Below are 17,595 nucleotides of genomic sequence, written 5' to 3'. Positions count from 1 at the left end.
ACTGCAGCCAGCTATGCATTGGGTGGTGATGGTGCATACCAAAGCTGACTCTTTCAAGCACCAGGTGTGGTGAAAATGGAATTTGGACTCACGGAAGTAATCACCATTATGGTTTAGCCATGGTGCTTCCTCAACAACTGACTCCCTCACAGATACAAATCAGAACAGACACCAGAAACGAAACTAATGGGTGACTCCAACGTGAGTGGAAAATTACTTTGGTTTGACTGCATAAGCCCTATAGGGGACTGTGTAACAGGCAAGCCCATCCCAACCTGGAGAATCTCCCCCTCTGAGGAGACAGGCAGTGTGAGACATCAGGGTCATACCTGCCATGGCTTCCATCTGGGTACCAGTCTCTTCCCTTTCACCAGAGCACCACACCACCAGCCCCCTTGACCAGCTGCAGTGTGGGCCCCTTTTGCATGAGGTCCTCAGTCAGCTGGAACTGGATCTGACCAGCCTAGGGCCGTTCTGAGCCCCCAGCCTGAGGCCTGAGCCTACACATGAGGGTCAGGATGGGGCCCACTGAGGGGAACCAGGTACAGACACACCCTGGGATGAACTGGGGATTTGGGAACAAACCAGGATCTCTGTCACCCACAGGACCCACAGCCAGACAGGGCAGGGCTGTGGCAAGGACAGAGTGGCCCTGGGCTGGGCTGGAATGAGACTAGTGGGCCGGGTTTGTGGGTGGAGGATGCAGGTCAGGGCTGGTAAAATCTTGGTGCACTCAGTGCCCTTAGGTTATGTTTAGCACAGGTAGTCTTGCTTTTTTATTCAAGATTTAAGTACCAAAACCTTTCTCTGTACTTACCATCAGCTTCTGACAGCTGCATGTCTGGCACAGGTCAAGTTGCTGACAGGTGCACATCCTTGCCAAGGCTGCTCTCCCGCGGGTTTATCACACAGACCAATCACTTCTGAGCGTCTCACAGAAAGCACATTTAGATTTACACAAGTCAGAAGAAGTTTGGCAGTGCCTCAGCTGCTTGTCTTCTAGGGAGGAGCCTCACCCTTCACTGCACCCTCCAGTGCAAGAGGTTTTTTTTCCTCCATGGCTGACTCCATGCAATGTGACCCTTCATGTCCTAGGGGTTGCTCATCTGCTCCTATAACCTTGGCCTCCATCACTGCTACTATTTCACTTTGGTATTTTACAAATCAGGTGAATGCTCTAATCCTTCAGCTAACTGGTGATTGCACTCACATTGTTCTTCTTTGGACCTACTCATTTTCTATGAAAAATTAAATACTCCCTGGTTCAGAAAGACAGGTTTACTCATGTGGGAGACCAAGGTACAAGAGCTCACTCCACAAACCAAATATTTGAGATAAAGGAAAGACCAAGTTTCCTTTTCACTCTGTGACCTCTGGCAAGCCCTGTCACCTCATACTGTCCCAGCCTGGGAAATGGGAACAAACCAGCAGCTCTAAAACCAGAGCCTGCGGGGAAAAAAAAAATCAGAAATAAGGAGCTAACCCATGTGACTTCACTGAGTGAATGCAGCTGGAGTAATTTATTGCACCTGGTCCTTTGAGCACAGCAGTCTGGAAACCTGTTCCTAGCTGTGTGCATGCCAAGAGAGCCTAAAGCAATGCTCTATAGTCTCTGGTTGCTTAAAAGATTTTTCTAAGTATATTATCATATTATTTTCTTCATTTTATTCCTCTCCTGGATTTACATGTTAACATGAGGCAATAGAAGAACTGTGGGATTAAATGAAAGCTATTTTCCATAGTAAAATCTTAACTGATTAGTATGCTTAATTTTCTTTAGGGTTTTTCTCATAAAGCTTTTTTCACAGATTATCCTCTTCTATACTCCTTGTATAGCAGGCCTAGAATAAAGAGAATTTGCCAGGGCTTGGGGGTGTCACAGACTCCACCTCTAAAAGGCTTATTTAAAACTACAGGGAAGATTTATAGGTTTGCCTCTTGGAAGCCCTGTACTTACAACATTAACAGTGTGAAGGGAATTTCTTCTTGTTTCCTGGCTTTACTCAGATGTTTACAAATCATTGCTAATTCTGTCGTTTTCACCCTAGGCTTGAGACATTTTTTAACAAACCTGAACTGTGGAATTAAGTGGGTATTTTTGACTCACAGGTGGTGTTTTGCTTAAAAACAAAAAAGGGAGAGAAGCATTCTGTTTCTTTGAAAACTTGAAAATGTAACCTAGTGGTTACTGGAGCAGGGCAGTGAAGAGAAGAACAGAGATGTGAGCTTTGTGATTATTAAGCCATTACAAGATTATTTAGGAAGCCTGATGTCAACTTCCATTACTTACAGTTTTAAGTCCTGCTCATGACACAGATGCACTCTGTACTAGCCAAGCAAATCACATGTTCTTGTCTGGTTTGACTATCAAAGAAAGGTCTGTCTGCTCTGTATTTTTGTTATTCCTGGTTGGGGCACATTTACAGACCCTTCTGCATGCGTTCCTGAATACAGGGGCAAAGAGAATCTCATTTTAATGATTGTATTAAAAAGACTTCACTGTGGAGGTGGTCAAACACAGCAATCTGAAAGGGACTCAGGTCATGGTATTTCCATTGTGACTGGACAAGGCTCAGATCAATTTAATATGATTTTGAAGTTACTTAGGCTTTAAGCAGGTTGTAAAACAGGTGACTTTAACAGTTCCCTTTCTCTTTTAATTATGTTATGATTCTGCAATTTGTGTGCATTGCCATGGGCTTGTCCATCTGGGGGATCTTGGCCAATACAATTCCAGATCAGTCAAAACATTACCATGGTTTTATTCATACAATTACATATGTGGGCATACTTACTATTCTGGAAAAAGGGTAAAATATTCTGATATTATTGATATGCTTTGAAACTACAGTATTATTGGTCAGTTTCCCTATGCACAAGAGAAGAGGGAAGAATCATAGAATCATAGAATTAGCCGGGTTGGAAGGGACCTCAGAGATCATCTAGTCCAACCCTTGACCCACCGGAGCAGTTGCTAGACCATGGCACTGAGTGCCACATCCAGTCTTTTTTTAAATGTCTCCAGGGACGGAGAATCTACCACCTCACCGGGCAGTCCATTCCATAGCCTAATCACCCTCTCCGTGAAGAAATTCTTTCTAATATCTAACCTAAACCTCCCCTGGCACAACTTAAGACTGTGTCCTCTTGTCTTGTTGAAGGTCGTCTGTGAAAAGAGTCCAGCTCCCACCTCGCTACAGCCTCCTTTCAGGTAGTTGTAGACAGCAATGAGGTCTCCCCTGATGTTGCAGGTAAACCTGTTCCCAGTGATACTTCACTGCAGGGGTCTAGTGAGGGAGTTTTCCAGCTCTGCATTTTTAAGTATGCAAAGGTTGCTTATTTCTGTAGATGCTTCTACTTTTCTGGAATAATATATGATATTACGACAGCAATGTATCTTTCTGAATCATGTTAATAGACACTCCTTACTCTTACCAGTATAACACAGATCAGCAATGCTTAGTAAGAATGAATGTCTGACTTGGCTGGCAATGGCAATCCCTGTTTCTAAGAACAATTTGCTTGCCAAGTTTTTAAGTTTGGTGTTCATTTCCCAGGTCACATCCTCCATTCAGACTCTTTCTCTCAGCAGGGAGAGGATACATTCTATACCCACTTCTACCTACCAAACCCTAAAATAACATGTTCAGAGGCTTTCCTCTTGAGTCCATATGCACTGCTGTGGGCACTCTTTCTCAACACATTATATGCCATTTAAAGGTTGAAAGATAATTTCTTAATTTAGATCATAAAAGCAATTTATATGCATGTGTTGTGTTTGATAATCCACATTTCACTTTATAGCAGCATGGTAGTTGGCATTCTTCATCTTTTATTTATGTGTTTGACTTTGATTATTCATTTTAGGATTCACCAGCAAAGAGGGAAGCTTGGAGGTCTGAAATGTATAAAATTTGAATTTTGATCAGCAGACCCCAATTCAAAGCATCTTACCTTGATCAGAGTACAATTATGATTTCTAGAATGTCCCACCTTGAGTGGACTCAATCTGATAGAAAATGGTCACCAACTGTCATTGTTTTCTGGACAAGGAAATCACATTCATATGCTAAAATTAAAAAATAATAAAAAACACCCCTTATAGTCAGCTCTGTTTCCTAAACTTTCTTCACACAATTCTTTTATGTATATTTAAGTATGCAAGCACACCCAGATGTCATCTAGCATCCTTAATGCTTTGCTGATAAAGAACCCTGTTTACCTCAAGAGACATAAGTCTTGTTTTCCTGCATAGCTCAAAACTCAAGCAGTCTTTTAAAAACACAGTTCACTACAAAGCTAACAGCAGAATGCTGATCACTTGCTCTGAACCTGTCAATGACACAAGTGATCTCCATTTAAGTTTAGTTCATTTAAGATGTAGAGCTTGTAGAACAAAGTGCAAATATCAATGCATTTCACAAGCTTCACACCCTGCTAGGGTCTGTACTGGGTTTAGATTGTGACCTGGGGACAAACTGAGCAACAAGCTAACTTTCCAGTCTCTCACAGCAGGAGCTGTGAGACTGAAATTTTTTTTAGCTCAACACAGTCACCTCTCGGTGAGTTTTCCTGTAGACTGGGCAAGGAGGTATCTGTGACCTTAGGTAATGGAAACTGCATTAGTAGAAACTACTACTAGGTAATGGTAGCTACACTTCCCATAGTCATAGGAATAGTAAAATAGTCATGGGAAGTATAGGATTTAGATTAGAAAAAGCCATATGAATAGATGTCGACAATTTTCTTCATTTTAAAGTAATTTATAGGTGAACATTTATGTATATTAAATAAAAGCTTAATTGTAGAAGCCATTTGATATCCAAAGGACTTTCTTGACATAAGAACTGACCATACCCTAGGAATACCTTAAGAGGAAGCAGTCTTATCCAGGAGGTAACTGGTTGGAGAAGTCACCCTTCCCAAAAAGACCAGGAGGAGGCAAGAGTTTTGCAGGATTACTCAGAACACAAGGAATCAGATTGGAAGGCAAAGAACTGCACCAATTCATATGGGATCTGTAGGAAAAAAAATAAACTGGACAGAATCAGTTGTTTAAAATGAGGTTCAAGTAAGTGAAAGTCTTGCTGACATCAGAGTGTAGAGGATGGGAAAGAGAACACAGACTTTATCAAAGGAGCAGGCAGTGGCATGCTAAAAATCCAAAGAAACTTCATCACTCATTATACTAAGCCTGTGATTTCTAATTTCAGAAATTAGAGATTTCTAGTTTTAGCTGCATCTCATATGCCAGTTATGTTATAGAGAAGGATCCAGGAGTCCCTCTCTTTACACTATAATGAACTAGGACCCACACCACCATCTTCTACAGTAGAATATTGGAACTGAAACATTGCAGGAGGAGAATTAAAATTTTGTGGTAGTTTAAATCTTTTGTCTCTGAAGGTAGCTTGCTTTTACAAACCCATTGATGGAAGCAGAGCATTACCCTGCTTCTGACTGGTAGAGAATGGCCTTTGCACATCTCAGGTTTGTTGTGTATTGTAGATACAAGGCAATAAAGTACATCAAGGTGCAGATGAACTTGCTGAATTCCAATGAATCAGAAGCAGCTGACTAGTTTATCACAATAAAAAAAAAAAAACAAACCCAAACAAAAAACAAACCTCTGCATAAAGATGGCAGTTAGATAAATAAGCAGAGACATGCTCCTAAATAAATATTCAAAGTTGTCTTTTATGTTTCATCTATTTTTAGTAGTCAGACTTCGAAATATTTCTGAGCTTTTACGAACTGATTTTCTAATCTAATGATTGCAGGTTTAGCACCCAAAAATTAAGAAGGAAGTAATTTTATCTATGACTATCAGATCGGGAAAAAGACAGCTTGAATTTCAAATCTAAGCATCCGTTTGGAGAGCCAGCAGTTAGAAAAACAACCTCGGCTCATGTTCAGTAAAACACAAGGACACTTTACTCATCCAAGCAACATCCATTTATTTTTTCGCAACAGAGATTTTTTTGTGTGTACTTCCTCCTAAGCATATCAAGCAAAACATATTACTCAACAAATCAAAGGTGAGATAAGTTGCACTTCTGTATAATCTAAATAGGTCTGATTATGTATTTATGAGTGCTGATTGTTTGTTCCATAATTCCTTAGTGAAGATTTACCAGAACATTGACTTGTAGGTAACTCCAACAAGAGTCCAGTGCAGACAGATTTCTGAAGGAAGCAGTGACTTCTCATGCACAACATGAATAAAGGTAGAGTAAAGCCTGCAGGGCACTGGGTGTTCCAGAAACAGTCACAGTGGTACTACGTGCTGCAAAAGATGACTCAGTCATTTGTTAGGACAGAGGAAGAACTTAATTATTACCTGAATAGAAACAACAGAGGAATACTTCTATTTGCACAAACTGTATCAGTTTAACTAAAATTGATGCAAAACCCCAATGTAGATAAATCTGTGCAAAGCCCAATGAGATACATTCATATTGCCTGAAAATCAGATAAAGATGTTCAGTTTTTATTTGCAAATTTACTGACCCTGATGTATTCCAAATTATGAGAATCTGCACAGAATTCTGCCATTTAAGAACAGCCATTTACTTAATCCAATTAAAATTTATTTGAGATATAGCCTCAGACTGAGTAGGCCCAAGGGTATACACATGCTGCACGTGCATCCCAGCAAGACATCAGCATTTTATATTCAGCCAGTGACTTCTCTGCTTTGTGCTAGTTGTACCCTGCAGTGTAGCAGTCTCCTGTTGTCACCATGGGGCTCAACTAGCCGCAGACCTATAGCTAAAGAGAAAGGTTTTGTATAATTTTCCCTGTTCTTTAAGCTTGCCAAGCTCTCTACCTGTCTCCTGATTACACCACCACAGAATAAGCATTAGCAACACAGTGAAGTACAAGTGTTATTCATCCAAGAACACTAGGATTCAAGAAAATGGTGTAACCATATTTATATACTTCAGAGCAGTTACAAATGCTAGAATAATTAGGACTGACAATAGTAGTGTCTCATATTTGCCATGGGTGAGGAGGGGTCAAAGACAGTGCATCATCTGGATGGATGGATTTACCAGAGGGTTGCTTTCTTTCCAAGATGGACACACATATTCTTGTCAGAAATATATGGAGCAGTGTCAGATTAATGAGGAATCCCTCCACACCTAGAGGGCCCCATGCTGTGCATTACAGTGCTAAGGACAGCTGTGGCCCAGATTACCACTTCCTGAACCACCATCTCAGCAGCCCTGCTGAAAACCCAGTGTTCTCAATGCAAATTTCATCTGAAGATTTCCTGTAATCTGCCCCTCACACTTGGCTCTCCTGAACTGAACTGGAAAAGCATGGCCCATAGTTTTGTTCAGGGAATGAGTCTCTTGTCTCTAAATCACAGAAATGCTCTTCCCTCAATACTGATTGCCAAAAATACACACATTTTCTCTGGAAATTATTTTTATTGAACATGGATGATATCAGTCAAGTAAGCTGATACCCTCTGACTTTGGAGAGGTTTGTGTGGGGCATGAGCTTGTGTCAGAATGCAGCACCAGACCCACTGTCAACTTATCAGTTCACACCAAACAAAGTATATTTGCTTCTACTTAGCTTCCCTTAGCCTTCCTTATTTCTCTTTGTTTCTATAAGCACTTCCTCAGTTACTTGTTATGGTAAGTGAAAAAAAAAAAAGTGAAAAGCTGAGCAGGGAAAAAGGGAGTTGAAGAAATTCCATACTTAAATTATGGAGCCTTAATGACCTTAATCATTAGAACATAACCACAAAAGAAAAGTGGTCATAACTAGGAGACCATTTTTCCAAAAAGCCCCACTCCCAGACACTCCTTTATATATAAAAGTGCCATGGTCTGGGGTTTCCAGGCAATGAAAGGGAACACTACACTTTCTTCTCTACTTTCAAATTCCTTTAATTCTCATTATTTAGTAAATTCAGGTGAACTAGGGAATTCAGCTACCTCTGAGCCATTTATTTGCAGACCCCAGTGCAAGGAATGCTCCAAAAGAATGGAAAATAAAGGTCCGACTGGCAGGGGGGATGATCCACCTGTTTTTTTTCTGTGCCAGCAAATGACAGATTTCATTGAAGCCCAGAAAATGATTCTTTTATTTTTAAGTAGGGGCAATATGATAGCAATTATATTGAATTGTTCCTGAATTGTGTCCATGACTACGTAACTGTTGTGATGAAATTGAAGGCTTGTTTCCTGCTAGTTTCAGAAAGGGTAGAAACTCAGTCAGTATGAGAAACCTCACTTATACTGGCAGTGAAAGCTAGGCAGCAATTTTTAAATGAAGAAAGTTGTCCTTCTATCAACATGAGAAAAAAAATCTCTTTAAAGCTGTGGACTTTTTAAATATACAACAGCAGAAAAAAAATGGCCAAAATCAAATCAATTTCTCCAGCAAAACAATAAAGATATCAAAGCAATAGCATAGAATATGAATTTTCAGTTCATATGTACTTTTCTCAGGGTAGATAACCCAGGGTACATAACTGATACATGCCTGGACAGATTTTTATAATCGCCTCCACCCTCTGGTCAATATATTCGTTTCACTGTAGCCCCTCCTCATTTCCGCCGAGTACTCCTGGTGGACTACTATGCAAAACACCACACAGCAAACTTAACTCCTAGCATGGGGACTCTCTGGCACTTACAATACACTTTAATTTTATTCTGTATTTCAGTGCTGAATACCACAGGGTAAGTAGAACAGTACTGAATGTAGCTTAATTGAGGATGATTAGTGTTTCTTTTAAATATCCTTTCTTAACTTTTAAAATGTGCAATGTTGTACAATCAGACCAAAAGAAGCAATTATTTGATTTTGTTGTTGCTTAATTCTTCATTGTATTATGTCTCTGAGAGAAACCTGTAACTTGTGGATTTCTAAAGGTACATCCAAAGAGAAGAGATTTTGACAAAATAACAGCAGTAGGTATAAAATGCTTTTGACTTTGAACATACCTGCACTGACCTTTACTTCAGGACTTGCCTGATGTGTAAATGTTTAAAGATAGCACTGAATAGAGGCAAAGTGGAAACTTGTAACAGCTTTCCATTTCTCATGGAAAAAGAAACCTAGGAACTGCAAAGAAAAATTTCTTACCTTATCTTATCTTCATATATATTCTTTTCCCTCCTTAGCTTTAGCTCAGTCTAGTTCTCAGTAGCTTGCTGCATTTCATTGATGAATTAATTATGCAACATTTGCTTCTAATCTCCCTAGTTTCTTTAAATGACATTGCTTAGATTTTGAGGGGCAGTGAGGACATTCATGGTCATGTATTCACTGAGGGTCAGAGTCTGTGTTAAGGATAACAAGTACAATAAGGAGAAGGTACCACAGAGGCTGGAACTGAGTACCTGCTGCCTGAAACTCTGGACCACTACCAGAGCATGTCCAGAACTACTATTACCACCTTGCAATCCTGGAAATCCCTTCCCTGGGCTAAACACTCAAAGAGCACAGGAACCTGTGCTGTGATCCACAGTGGGATTTTGGTCTAGTGTCAGATCTCTTCTGCAGGACTCAGCAGCACCACAAAGACCATGCATTTGTAACTGCTTGTTCTGCAGCACTTTCAGGGTAAAACAGAAGACCTGGATGAGAAGACCTGAATGACATGAGAACTTTGTGTCATGGGAGATTTGCCAGGTCTGAAAGAAATAAAATAACAGAGCTACAATACATAAATAAACAGAGCTACACAGTACACTAGCTTATTGTTATTAAACACTTTGCTTTGCAGCAGCTGGGATGACAATGCCGTGAGAAACTTAATAGCAAGGCTTCCTATTACCCTGGTATTTTCTGATATTTATCCATCCCTTCAGTAGTTCTCTGTACCTAGGAGAACTGTTCTCCTTTCAGTTCAGTAAGATACAAAGCAGAGCATCCTTCCACTCCAGATGTAGTGAACATATCCCACCTTTGACTCACTCTCAAAGCTTTATTGTGAAGGAGTAAGTACATATGGGAATAAAAAGAGTCAGATGTGGATAAAACCCTGGATCTATCCAGTTATTCAGTGAAACATCCAACATTTTTTTCATAAACATTTTTTGAGATGCTAATTCCACAAGGGCTTATCAGTGTTGTTTTTCTTGACAGGCTCAAGAGAAGACCAACTGGTAGCTTGAGAACATGGGATCCTGAAACAGGTAACTGCATGTTGTTAGTGCTGTTACATCCAAGGCAATTTCTGAACATTCTAGCCCCTTTCTTACTACAGTGTGCTGTATTTCAGCTTACCTTACCAGATGTGATTTTAACAACAACTCAAGGCCATTTTGTGACTGGACTCAACCTTGCACTGTGAGCCAGGGAGTGTGGATACGAACCAAGCACAACACTCCAACTGATGGAACAGGTCCTGATGGTGACTATCCTGATGGAAGTAAGTGCTTGTTTGTGACATGAATTTCCTTTCAATGACAGTTCAAATACTTTTAGTCTTCTTCCTTTGAAAGAAAAGATTCATTAAGCCATTAGAAATGCATCAGTTTTGTTTCATGCTGACACCTGTTTTTCACTTTTCACTATGCCAGTTTCAAGTAAATTACACTGGGTTGAAAAACTTTATTAGTGCATGGAAGTATAAGAAAGCAAATTATGTCATGCTTTAGGCCTCCAAGAGAATGCAGTAATATGCAGTAGATTATTAAAGAGAATTCTTGTTGGCAGTAGTGACAATAAATGTAATGGTCCTTGTACTGGAACTAAATAACGTTCACTGTAGCTAAGATTAACAAGACTAAGTCTAAAATTAAAGTATATAAGTTCACAAAGCTTTTCTTCCACTACAGTGATTGAAATATTGAGGGTTAACACAGTCATCCAATCAAATGAGCGCTTAGTATGGCTCCATCTCTATGTGTTTGAACTTGTATCCTTGCTCTAGTAGATCCATTTATGAAGGATGAGTCTGCAGTCATACTGCTTTCTGTGACTATCCCAAGACTGAAAGGTCAGCTACCGTCAGACTCAGACAGCAATAAATGTATTAGAACAGTATTAGCTGGGATTTCTACTAAATAATTTTCTGCATTTTCTCTATTTTGGGAATAAAAGTTGAAATTGCCCACTGAAAGATTAAATATTTTTAATCTGGATTCACACAAATATTTTTGCTTTTCGAATAGTCACAGACAATTTCACTTTAACTGTGAGTTATTTAGAATTTTTTGCCTGGTAAAACATATGACAATGTTAAATGCATGGAGCCGTATTCTATCATATAAAAATGATAATTTTTATTTTTTATTCCTTTTCATAGTCAGATGGATAACTAGATAGTGATAATCATTGAAATGTAAATTCCAAAGACCTTCTACTTTTTCTTTACACTGCTAATGTAATTAGCCATTAATTTCGTCCAGAGTTGGGTTATACTTCATTTTTAAATTACAACTAACAAGTTACAAAGACTCAACCTTTTTTGGTTGTTTTTCATTCTGCAGAAGGCTATTTCATCTACCAAGAAGCAAGTAATCTGATCCCATTTGACACTAATAGACTTGAGAGCCCAGATACTGTGGTTTCTGAAAAAATATGCATAGACTTCTGGTACTATATGTTTGGGTCAGAACATATGAATGAGCTGAGAGTGCTTATCCAAGATGGCACAGGGGAGTCTACAGTGTGGAGTCGGAAGGGAAACCAGAGTTCCTTGTGGAAATATGGTGCCATCACTCATAATTTTCCAACACAGAGAAAGATAAAGGTAATATATTTTCAGAATAATTTTCTTTGTACAGTCTCAGCATTTGTTGTCCCATTGCAGGCTGCAAAAGTTTGTGCATGTAAGATAGAAGATATAACAAAGATTTGCATTTTTTATATTTTGTAAATATAATGACCTCATGCTCTGTGCCAATAAATTAAGAAACAAACAACCCCCTGAGCTGCATTGGTGCTCTTAGTTAAGAAGTAAAATATTCAGTCTTCTCTCTTTTCTTCTTCCTTCCCTTCTTCATTTTATCATGAAGTCAAGGACTTTAGGTGCCTTAATAAAATGCAGTTTTGTCTGTTGTGAATTAAGGTTTGAACTTTGGTTTGCTGCCTACATTGGATTCCTCTGTAGAATCCAACTAATTCTCATAAAAAGTCAGCAAAAGAGTAATTTTTCTGGAGGTCCTTACCTTATTACAGAATATCTATTTTTGGCTTCTGAGGGAAGCTAAGAGAACTGCTGTAGCCTCATTTAACTTGATGACTTTAGAGATAGACTAGAAAAAATATTTTGAAAACACACAAAGGGAAATGGTGTCATATTTACCTAAACACTCCTGATGCAGTAATTCATATTGTGTCCTGCCAAGGTAATTTTTGAGGCTGTCCGAGGACTGACAGAGTATGGGGATACAGCACTGGACAATGTGAGAGTAAGAGATGGATCCTGTGGTAAGTCTGTGCTTGCACCTTTGTGAATATTCCTTCCTCATCTCTGTGTAGGCTGTTTACCATTACTCAGTTCCACATACAATATACTAACTCCTCATAACTTCACACCACATAAGAGAAATAGCAAAAATTTTACAGCTCACTTCATTAGAATGCTATCTATTTTACTGAAACTATCATCCCAAACCTTTCCCCACCACCTCAAACATTCAGAACAAGTTATCCTATTCTTTTTAAATGTGACCATTTACATAAGGTCCAAATTTTAACTTTGTTTTAAATCTGAAGTGCAGCTCTGGACCAAGCTAAGGCACAATCTGGGATACCAGATTAAATGGTTTCATCAGCATTTTACAGTAAATCTCATATAATCTTAGTAAATACACAACATTGCCATATGTCACGAAAAAATACAAATAACAGGGGTTAATAAAGCTGAGGTGCTCTACCATCTCCAACTCAGTAATTTGAGCTCAATCCCTGGGCTCTGAAACGAACACTGGCACAAGCTGTGGATGACCAGGATCTGGAAGTGAATTACAGTTTCATCTCATCTTTGATAAGCATGCAATATTTACAAAATAGGAACTGAATATGAAACATTTTGAAAATTACATAGAAAGTGTTGTTACATCTTAACATAGCTCAGTCACTAAAAACACTACTCACATAATGACAATAAAATACTTCAAACTTAGAGTAACCAGTATGATTTACATTCAGGTCCACACCCTCATAACCTTTTTTCCTTAAAATTCTGTGAATATTGCTGGAAGTGGGGTTTTTGGTTGGTTTGGGGTCTTTTTTGGGGGGTGGGGGAGGTTTGGGTTGGTTTTTTTTTTTTTTTTGGAAGGGGGAGGGAAAGAACTTTCTAGGGACAGCTAGTTCTTTGCTTTCCCCTGTATACTACCATACAATTCATGCACTGGATAGTGCACTAATGTGACTCCACGAGACAAGAGAAAAGGGCTCCTCCCTCTGTTCAAATGTATGGGTACTAATACCATGATAATTAAGTGAATTATTAGGTTTGCTAAACGTCAAAGTCCTTCCAACTTTTTGTTTCTACAAGAATGTTTCTTTGAAAAGACATTTTAATCAAACTAATGAAAAACTAAATCTATCTTCATTTGTCACTTGAAAAATTACCTTCCAAGGCAACTTCAACAAGCAGTCTTTAGAGTATGGTGATATTCGTAGTCCTTCAAAGAACTTCCTTGCCTTAGATCTCTAGGGACAATAATATTAGGAAAAGGGTTTTATTGTGGGGCTTTTTTTTTTTTTTGTTTTGGTTTTTTGTCAGCTGTACAACAAAGTTAAAGCTTTTGGGAAATATCCGTTGTGGGAATACAGCCATTATCAGGTTATTACAATCACCATTATCAGTATCTGTTGTAGGGATACAGACATCAGGTTTTTCTGACAATTTTTCACTGTTGAAAGATCAAAAAGAGGAATTCTAGGCTAGATCTGTAAAAAATGCATTTACACCGGAGTAGGAAGCTGGATGGGAAGAACTGGGCATATAAGAAGTAGGTGTACCAGAAACTAGTGCATGCAATGGAGCTGATCTCATTTTACAGGTGGGTTATCACATAATATTTTAAGCTTTGAAGTTACAGCTCATTGAGTGAGCAGGATAATTTTGTACAGAGATTTATCAGTATACATGAGAATTCAAGTTACATTAAGTCTATTGGCTTCGAAACTACGTGTCTTGCAAACACTTCTAAAAGAAGATAACTTTGTGATGTATAAAGAATAGGTGGAGAAAGGCATGAGGAAAGACTCCACAAAAGGAGTGTTTGTTGTATCTGTCAGCAGAAAGCTCTTACAGCTGTCACATTCCTAAGAAATAAATACCACTTGGAAGAAATAACAAAACTCTGATTAGAAACCACCAGTGTCCTGGGATTTGTCTCTGCTATATGGCACCTTCTGGCAGGCTGCTCACTCCCAGATCTGCCAGCACTTGCAGACACTATCACTATGACCTTCATGCCTTAACATACACACCAGAGGGAGTCACACATCCAATTGTAAATACAATTCCAGATCCAGAGAAGCATGCCAGCACAAGCTCAGTCACTATAACAAAGCTATCAGGTGAGCTTTCCCAAGTGCTCAAAAGACCCACACATCCTCAGTTTTAAATATAGGTAGTTCCACTTCCTTCAGTGAAAAGCTTCTATCTTTATGCTGGCAAAGAGTAAGAGGTAACCCACGCGTGTTGGTGTGTACGTAGTGTTCACCCTGTAATACTGTAACTCATTGTATTGCCTGGTCTTTATTAACAGAAGCTGTCCCTACCTCTGTACCACCAACAGTTACACCAACAGAATCTACACCACCACCAATAACAGGTAATTTTAGAAAATCAGATATGCTGGTCAATTTAGAAAGGCACTGAAAATTTTTACTACCAGTGCTACTTACTTGCTTCAGTTAATTTCTTTGAGTATCTCTCGATGGCATTGCCTTATGCCATAGAAATCCGTTTTTGCTATTCCAGTTTTTCCATATGTAATCTATAAAGTCTTAATAATTGTGTTCTCACACTTTACAATGTGATGGCTTTTCTGGATGTATTCATATGTTAAAAGAACATATTCATCTTTCCTGTCTCCAGAAGCAATTTGTAGTATATATGGAGATCCTCATTATTACACCTTTGACAAGCAGCGTCATGACTTCATGGGCACCTGCACCTACACCCTCTCCAAGCTGTGTGAGAGCAACAGCTCCTTGCCCTACTTCAATGTGGAAGCAGCCAATAACCACAGGGGAGGCAACACTCACGTGTCCTATGTCCAATACGTAGACATTGATGTGTATGGCTACAGGATCAATCTGGGTAAAAACAGAGTTGTTAAGGTAAGGTTGGAACCAGCTGTCTATCATCAGTAGCTCATAGTGTGAAGGAAGAAACTGTTATACAACTACAAATTTCCAGCATACATACAGTAATATTTAGATATTTAAGAGTAATGTGGAGTTTGTAAACATTGGAATTCCAGGACAGAAAACAAGCTAAAATTTTGTGCCATGTTACTAAAAGGTAGGAGTAGAGCTGACACTCCAGATGGGGTTGCTGGGCTAGCATGCCTTTCTAGTTTGCCCCTATACTCAAACTTGATTTGCATCAGGGAATAAAATGGCCTACCTTAACAGGGCCCATGCTAGTGGTTACATGCTGATCCTGTATGGTAGCCTGTAAAGCTGCATACTCACCCCTGGTTTCTAGTTATTCCACATCACTGCTAGCTTCACTTAACACTTACGGCATCTGCCATAAGTCAGAGCCAGATTGTCCTAGATTGACAGTCTGAAGATTCTTACCCTGGTTGTTTAACCACTTGTCCAGCTAGTGTATTTTAAGGCTTCCTTATGACTCCTTTCCATAACAGGCCAAGACAGCAGACATGTTTGTTTCAAACCTCCAATAAATAAGTCACCTTACTTCATTGACACCTTTCTTGTAAGAAAATATTACAGTGATTTATGTGAGAGGTTTAGATGTACACCAAGACCTTTCTCATCTAATCTTAGAAACATAATGAATTCCTATATCCACATGTCCTGATTTGAGAGAACCAGGATAGAAAAAAAGCTGCCCAGGACACCACCAGCAACCGCCAGTATAAAGCCATGTCACAGTTTTAGACAGTAACTAAGTGACAGATGCTGTCCCCACTACCCTTCCAGGGAAAGATTAAGAAGGGAATTGGGGAGAGATTTTAAGGTTGGAAGAGAAAACTTATGTAAGTCTAAGGAAGTTAAAAATAAAGTTTAGATGTTAGATTAAACTTCCATAGCAAATTACAAATGTATATAAAAATATGTACAAAGAGAGCTCACCTACCTCAGTTGGCAATTCCTTCCCAAGCAGAAAGGTCTCACACTGGACTTGGCAGCAGATGGGGGTGCCCAAGGCCAGAATTTCTGTGACCATTTACAAGTCTTAGAGCAACCAAACTGGCCTTAGCTAGAAAGATGACCTGTCTTGATGAAGGATGTTGCTGCCTAGTGAGGCAATAAGGAACAACTACATACACAGCCTAACCAAGCCAGCACACCACCAAAAGGCTTTCTTGAGGGCCATTATATACTAAGCACCATGGAAAGGAATACTGCACCTGGTCCATTTGGGTCACCTGACCCATCCTCACCTTCTTACAGGCTCAGCTGCTCCCCATTATCACTGCCACAGCAACAGGATGGCAGATGCTGGTGTCCCAGACAGGTTTTTCTGTCCTGGTCCTGTCAAAGCAAGACTCCACATTTGTGCAATAGCTCCTCTTCTGTACCTTCTTGTATTAAATATTTTTTATTATAGGTATGTGTCTAAGTAAACCAAATTTTCTTGCATATATAATAAGAAAATATGTTCAAAGTAGATGCTAATTTTTGTAAATTTTGGATAAATTGAAAATATAGGGATGTGATACAGGAGGGACACATTAAAAATGCTTGTTTTAAATTGTTTAAGATTATTGTCCTTCCCTGTGCCTGCAGGTTGATGGAGTCAGCCAGGTGGTTCCTCTGACCTTGGTACATGGTGTCAATATTTCCTTCAGTGGGCAGTATGTCAGGGTTACTTCTGACTTTGGCCTGAATGTCAAGTTTGATGGAAATCACAGAGCAGAAATCACTCTTCCCAGTACCTATATGTCAAAAGTCTGTGGAATATGTGGAAACTATAATGGTCACAAAGCAGATGATTTCCTTAACCCAGATGGAGAGATGGAAACAAACTCAGTCAACCTTGGCAACAGCTGGCAGGTTTACAATGACTCCAGGTAGGACTCCAGCAGGAATGTTACAACTTAGTTGTTTGTTATGCAGTGACCGGTACTTCAAGCAGCTGTTGTGTGGGCAAAAAGTGGCAGGCACATGGGAAAAGATATATTCTTGTCAGTGTACTGACTTTATCTATCTGGATGAAGTTTCATAGCAAATTTAACTGTGCTTAAAAAGACAAAATTTCAGTTAGACACTGCAGATGCCCACTAAGATTTTAGTTATGTTACACTGTATCAATAGTAATAGTAAAAGATCTTGTTTGAACTCTTCTAAGTTACTTTACTATTTATTTTATAATTTCACAATATTTAATGATAGTATCGTATTTACTATCATATTTAATGATAGTAGAGGTTTGAATGATTGTAATTTTTTTGTCCTTCCTAG

General features: G+C 39.1%; 2 protein-coding genes and 1 long non-coding RNA gene across 4 annotated transcripts in view; 1 reads left to right on the top strand and 2 right to left on the bottom strand.

The window, feature by feature from the left end:
• Positions 1-1,405, bottom strand: part of MB21D2 (Mab-21 domain containing 2) — an 89,207-nt gene extending 87,802 nt beyond the window's left edge. Inside the window, exon 1 of one of the 2 annotated variants that reach the window (XM_071752279.1) lies at positions 818-1,405. The gene's annotated coding sequence lies outside the window, so the exon portion shown is untranslated. The remainder of the gene's footprint in view (positions 1-817) is intronic. The other variant, XM_071752276.1, reaches the window with a different exon arrangement.
• Positions 1,406-1,826: 421 nt separating this feature from the next.
• Positions 1,827-6,777, bottom strand: LOC139799846 (uncharacterized). Its single transcript, XR_011727485.1, has 3 exons — positions 4,858-6,777; positions 3,955-4,069; positions 1,827-2,444 (listed from the first exon to the last, which is right to left on the bottom strand). It is a non-coding gene; the product is annotated as an uncharacterized lncRNA (long non-coding RNA).
• Positions 6,778-8,557: 1,780 nt separating this feature from the next.
• The window catches only part of LOC139800159 (IgGFc-binding protein-like), a 57,623-nt gene continuing 48,585 nt past the window's right edge, over positions 8,558-17,595 (top strand). The window contains exons 1-8 of the mRNA XM_071752978.1: positions 8,558-8,702; positions 10,114-10,163; positions 10,250-10,399; positions 11,463-11,725; positions 12,324-12,405; positions 14,703-14,768; positions 15,035-15,279; positions 16,921-17,204. Of these exons, the coding sequence (XP_071609079.1) occupies positions 8,635-8,702; positions 10,114-10,163; positions 10,250-10,399; positions 11,463-11,725; positions 12,324-12,405; positions 14,703-14,768; positions 15,035-15,279; positions 16,921-17,204 (1,208 nt within the window). The 5' untranslated portion in view covers positions 8,558-8,634. The remainder of the gene's footprint in view (positions 8,703-10,113; positions 10,164-10,249; positions 10,400-11,462; positions 11,726-12,323; positions 12,406-14,702; positions 14,769-15,034; positions 15,280-16,920; positions 17,205-17,595) is intronic.

This window comes from Heliangelus exortis, chromosome 9 (genome assembly GCF_036169615.1).
Source record: "Heliangelus exortis chromosome 9, bHelExo1.hap1, whole genome shotgun sequence".
NCBI lineage: Eukaryota > Metazoa > Chordata > Aves > Apodiformes > Trochilidae > Heliangelus > Heliangelus exortis.
This window is presented reverse-complemented; position numbering and strand designations above follow the sequence as displayed.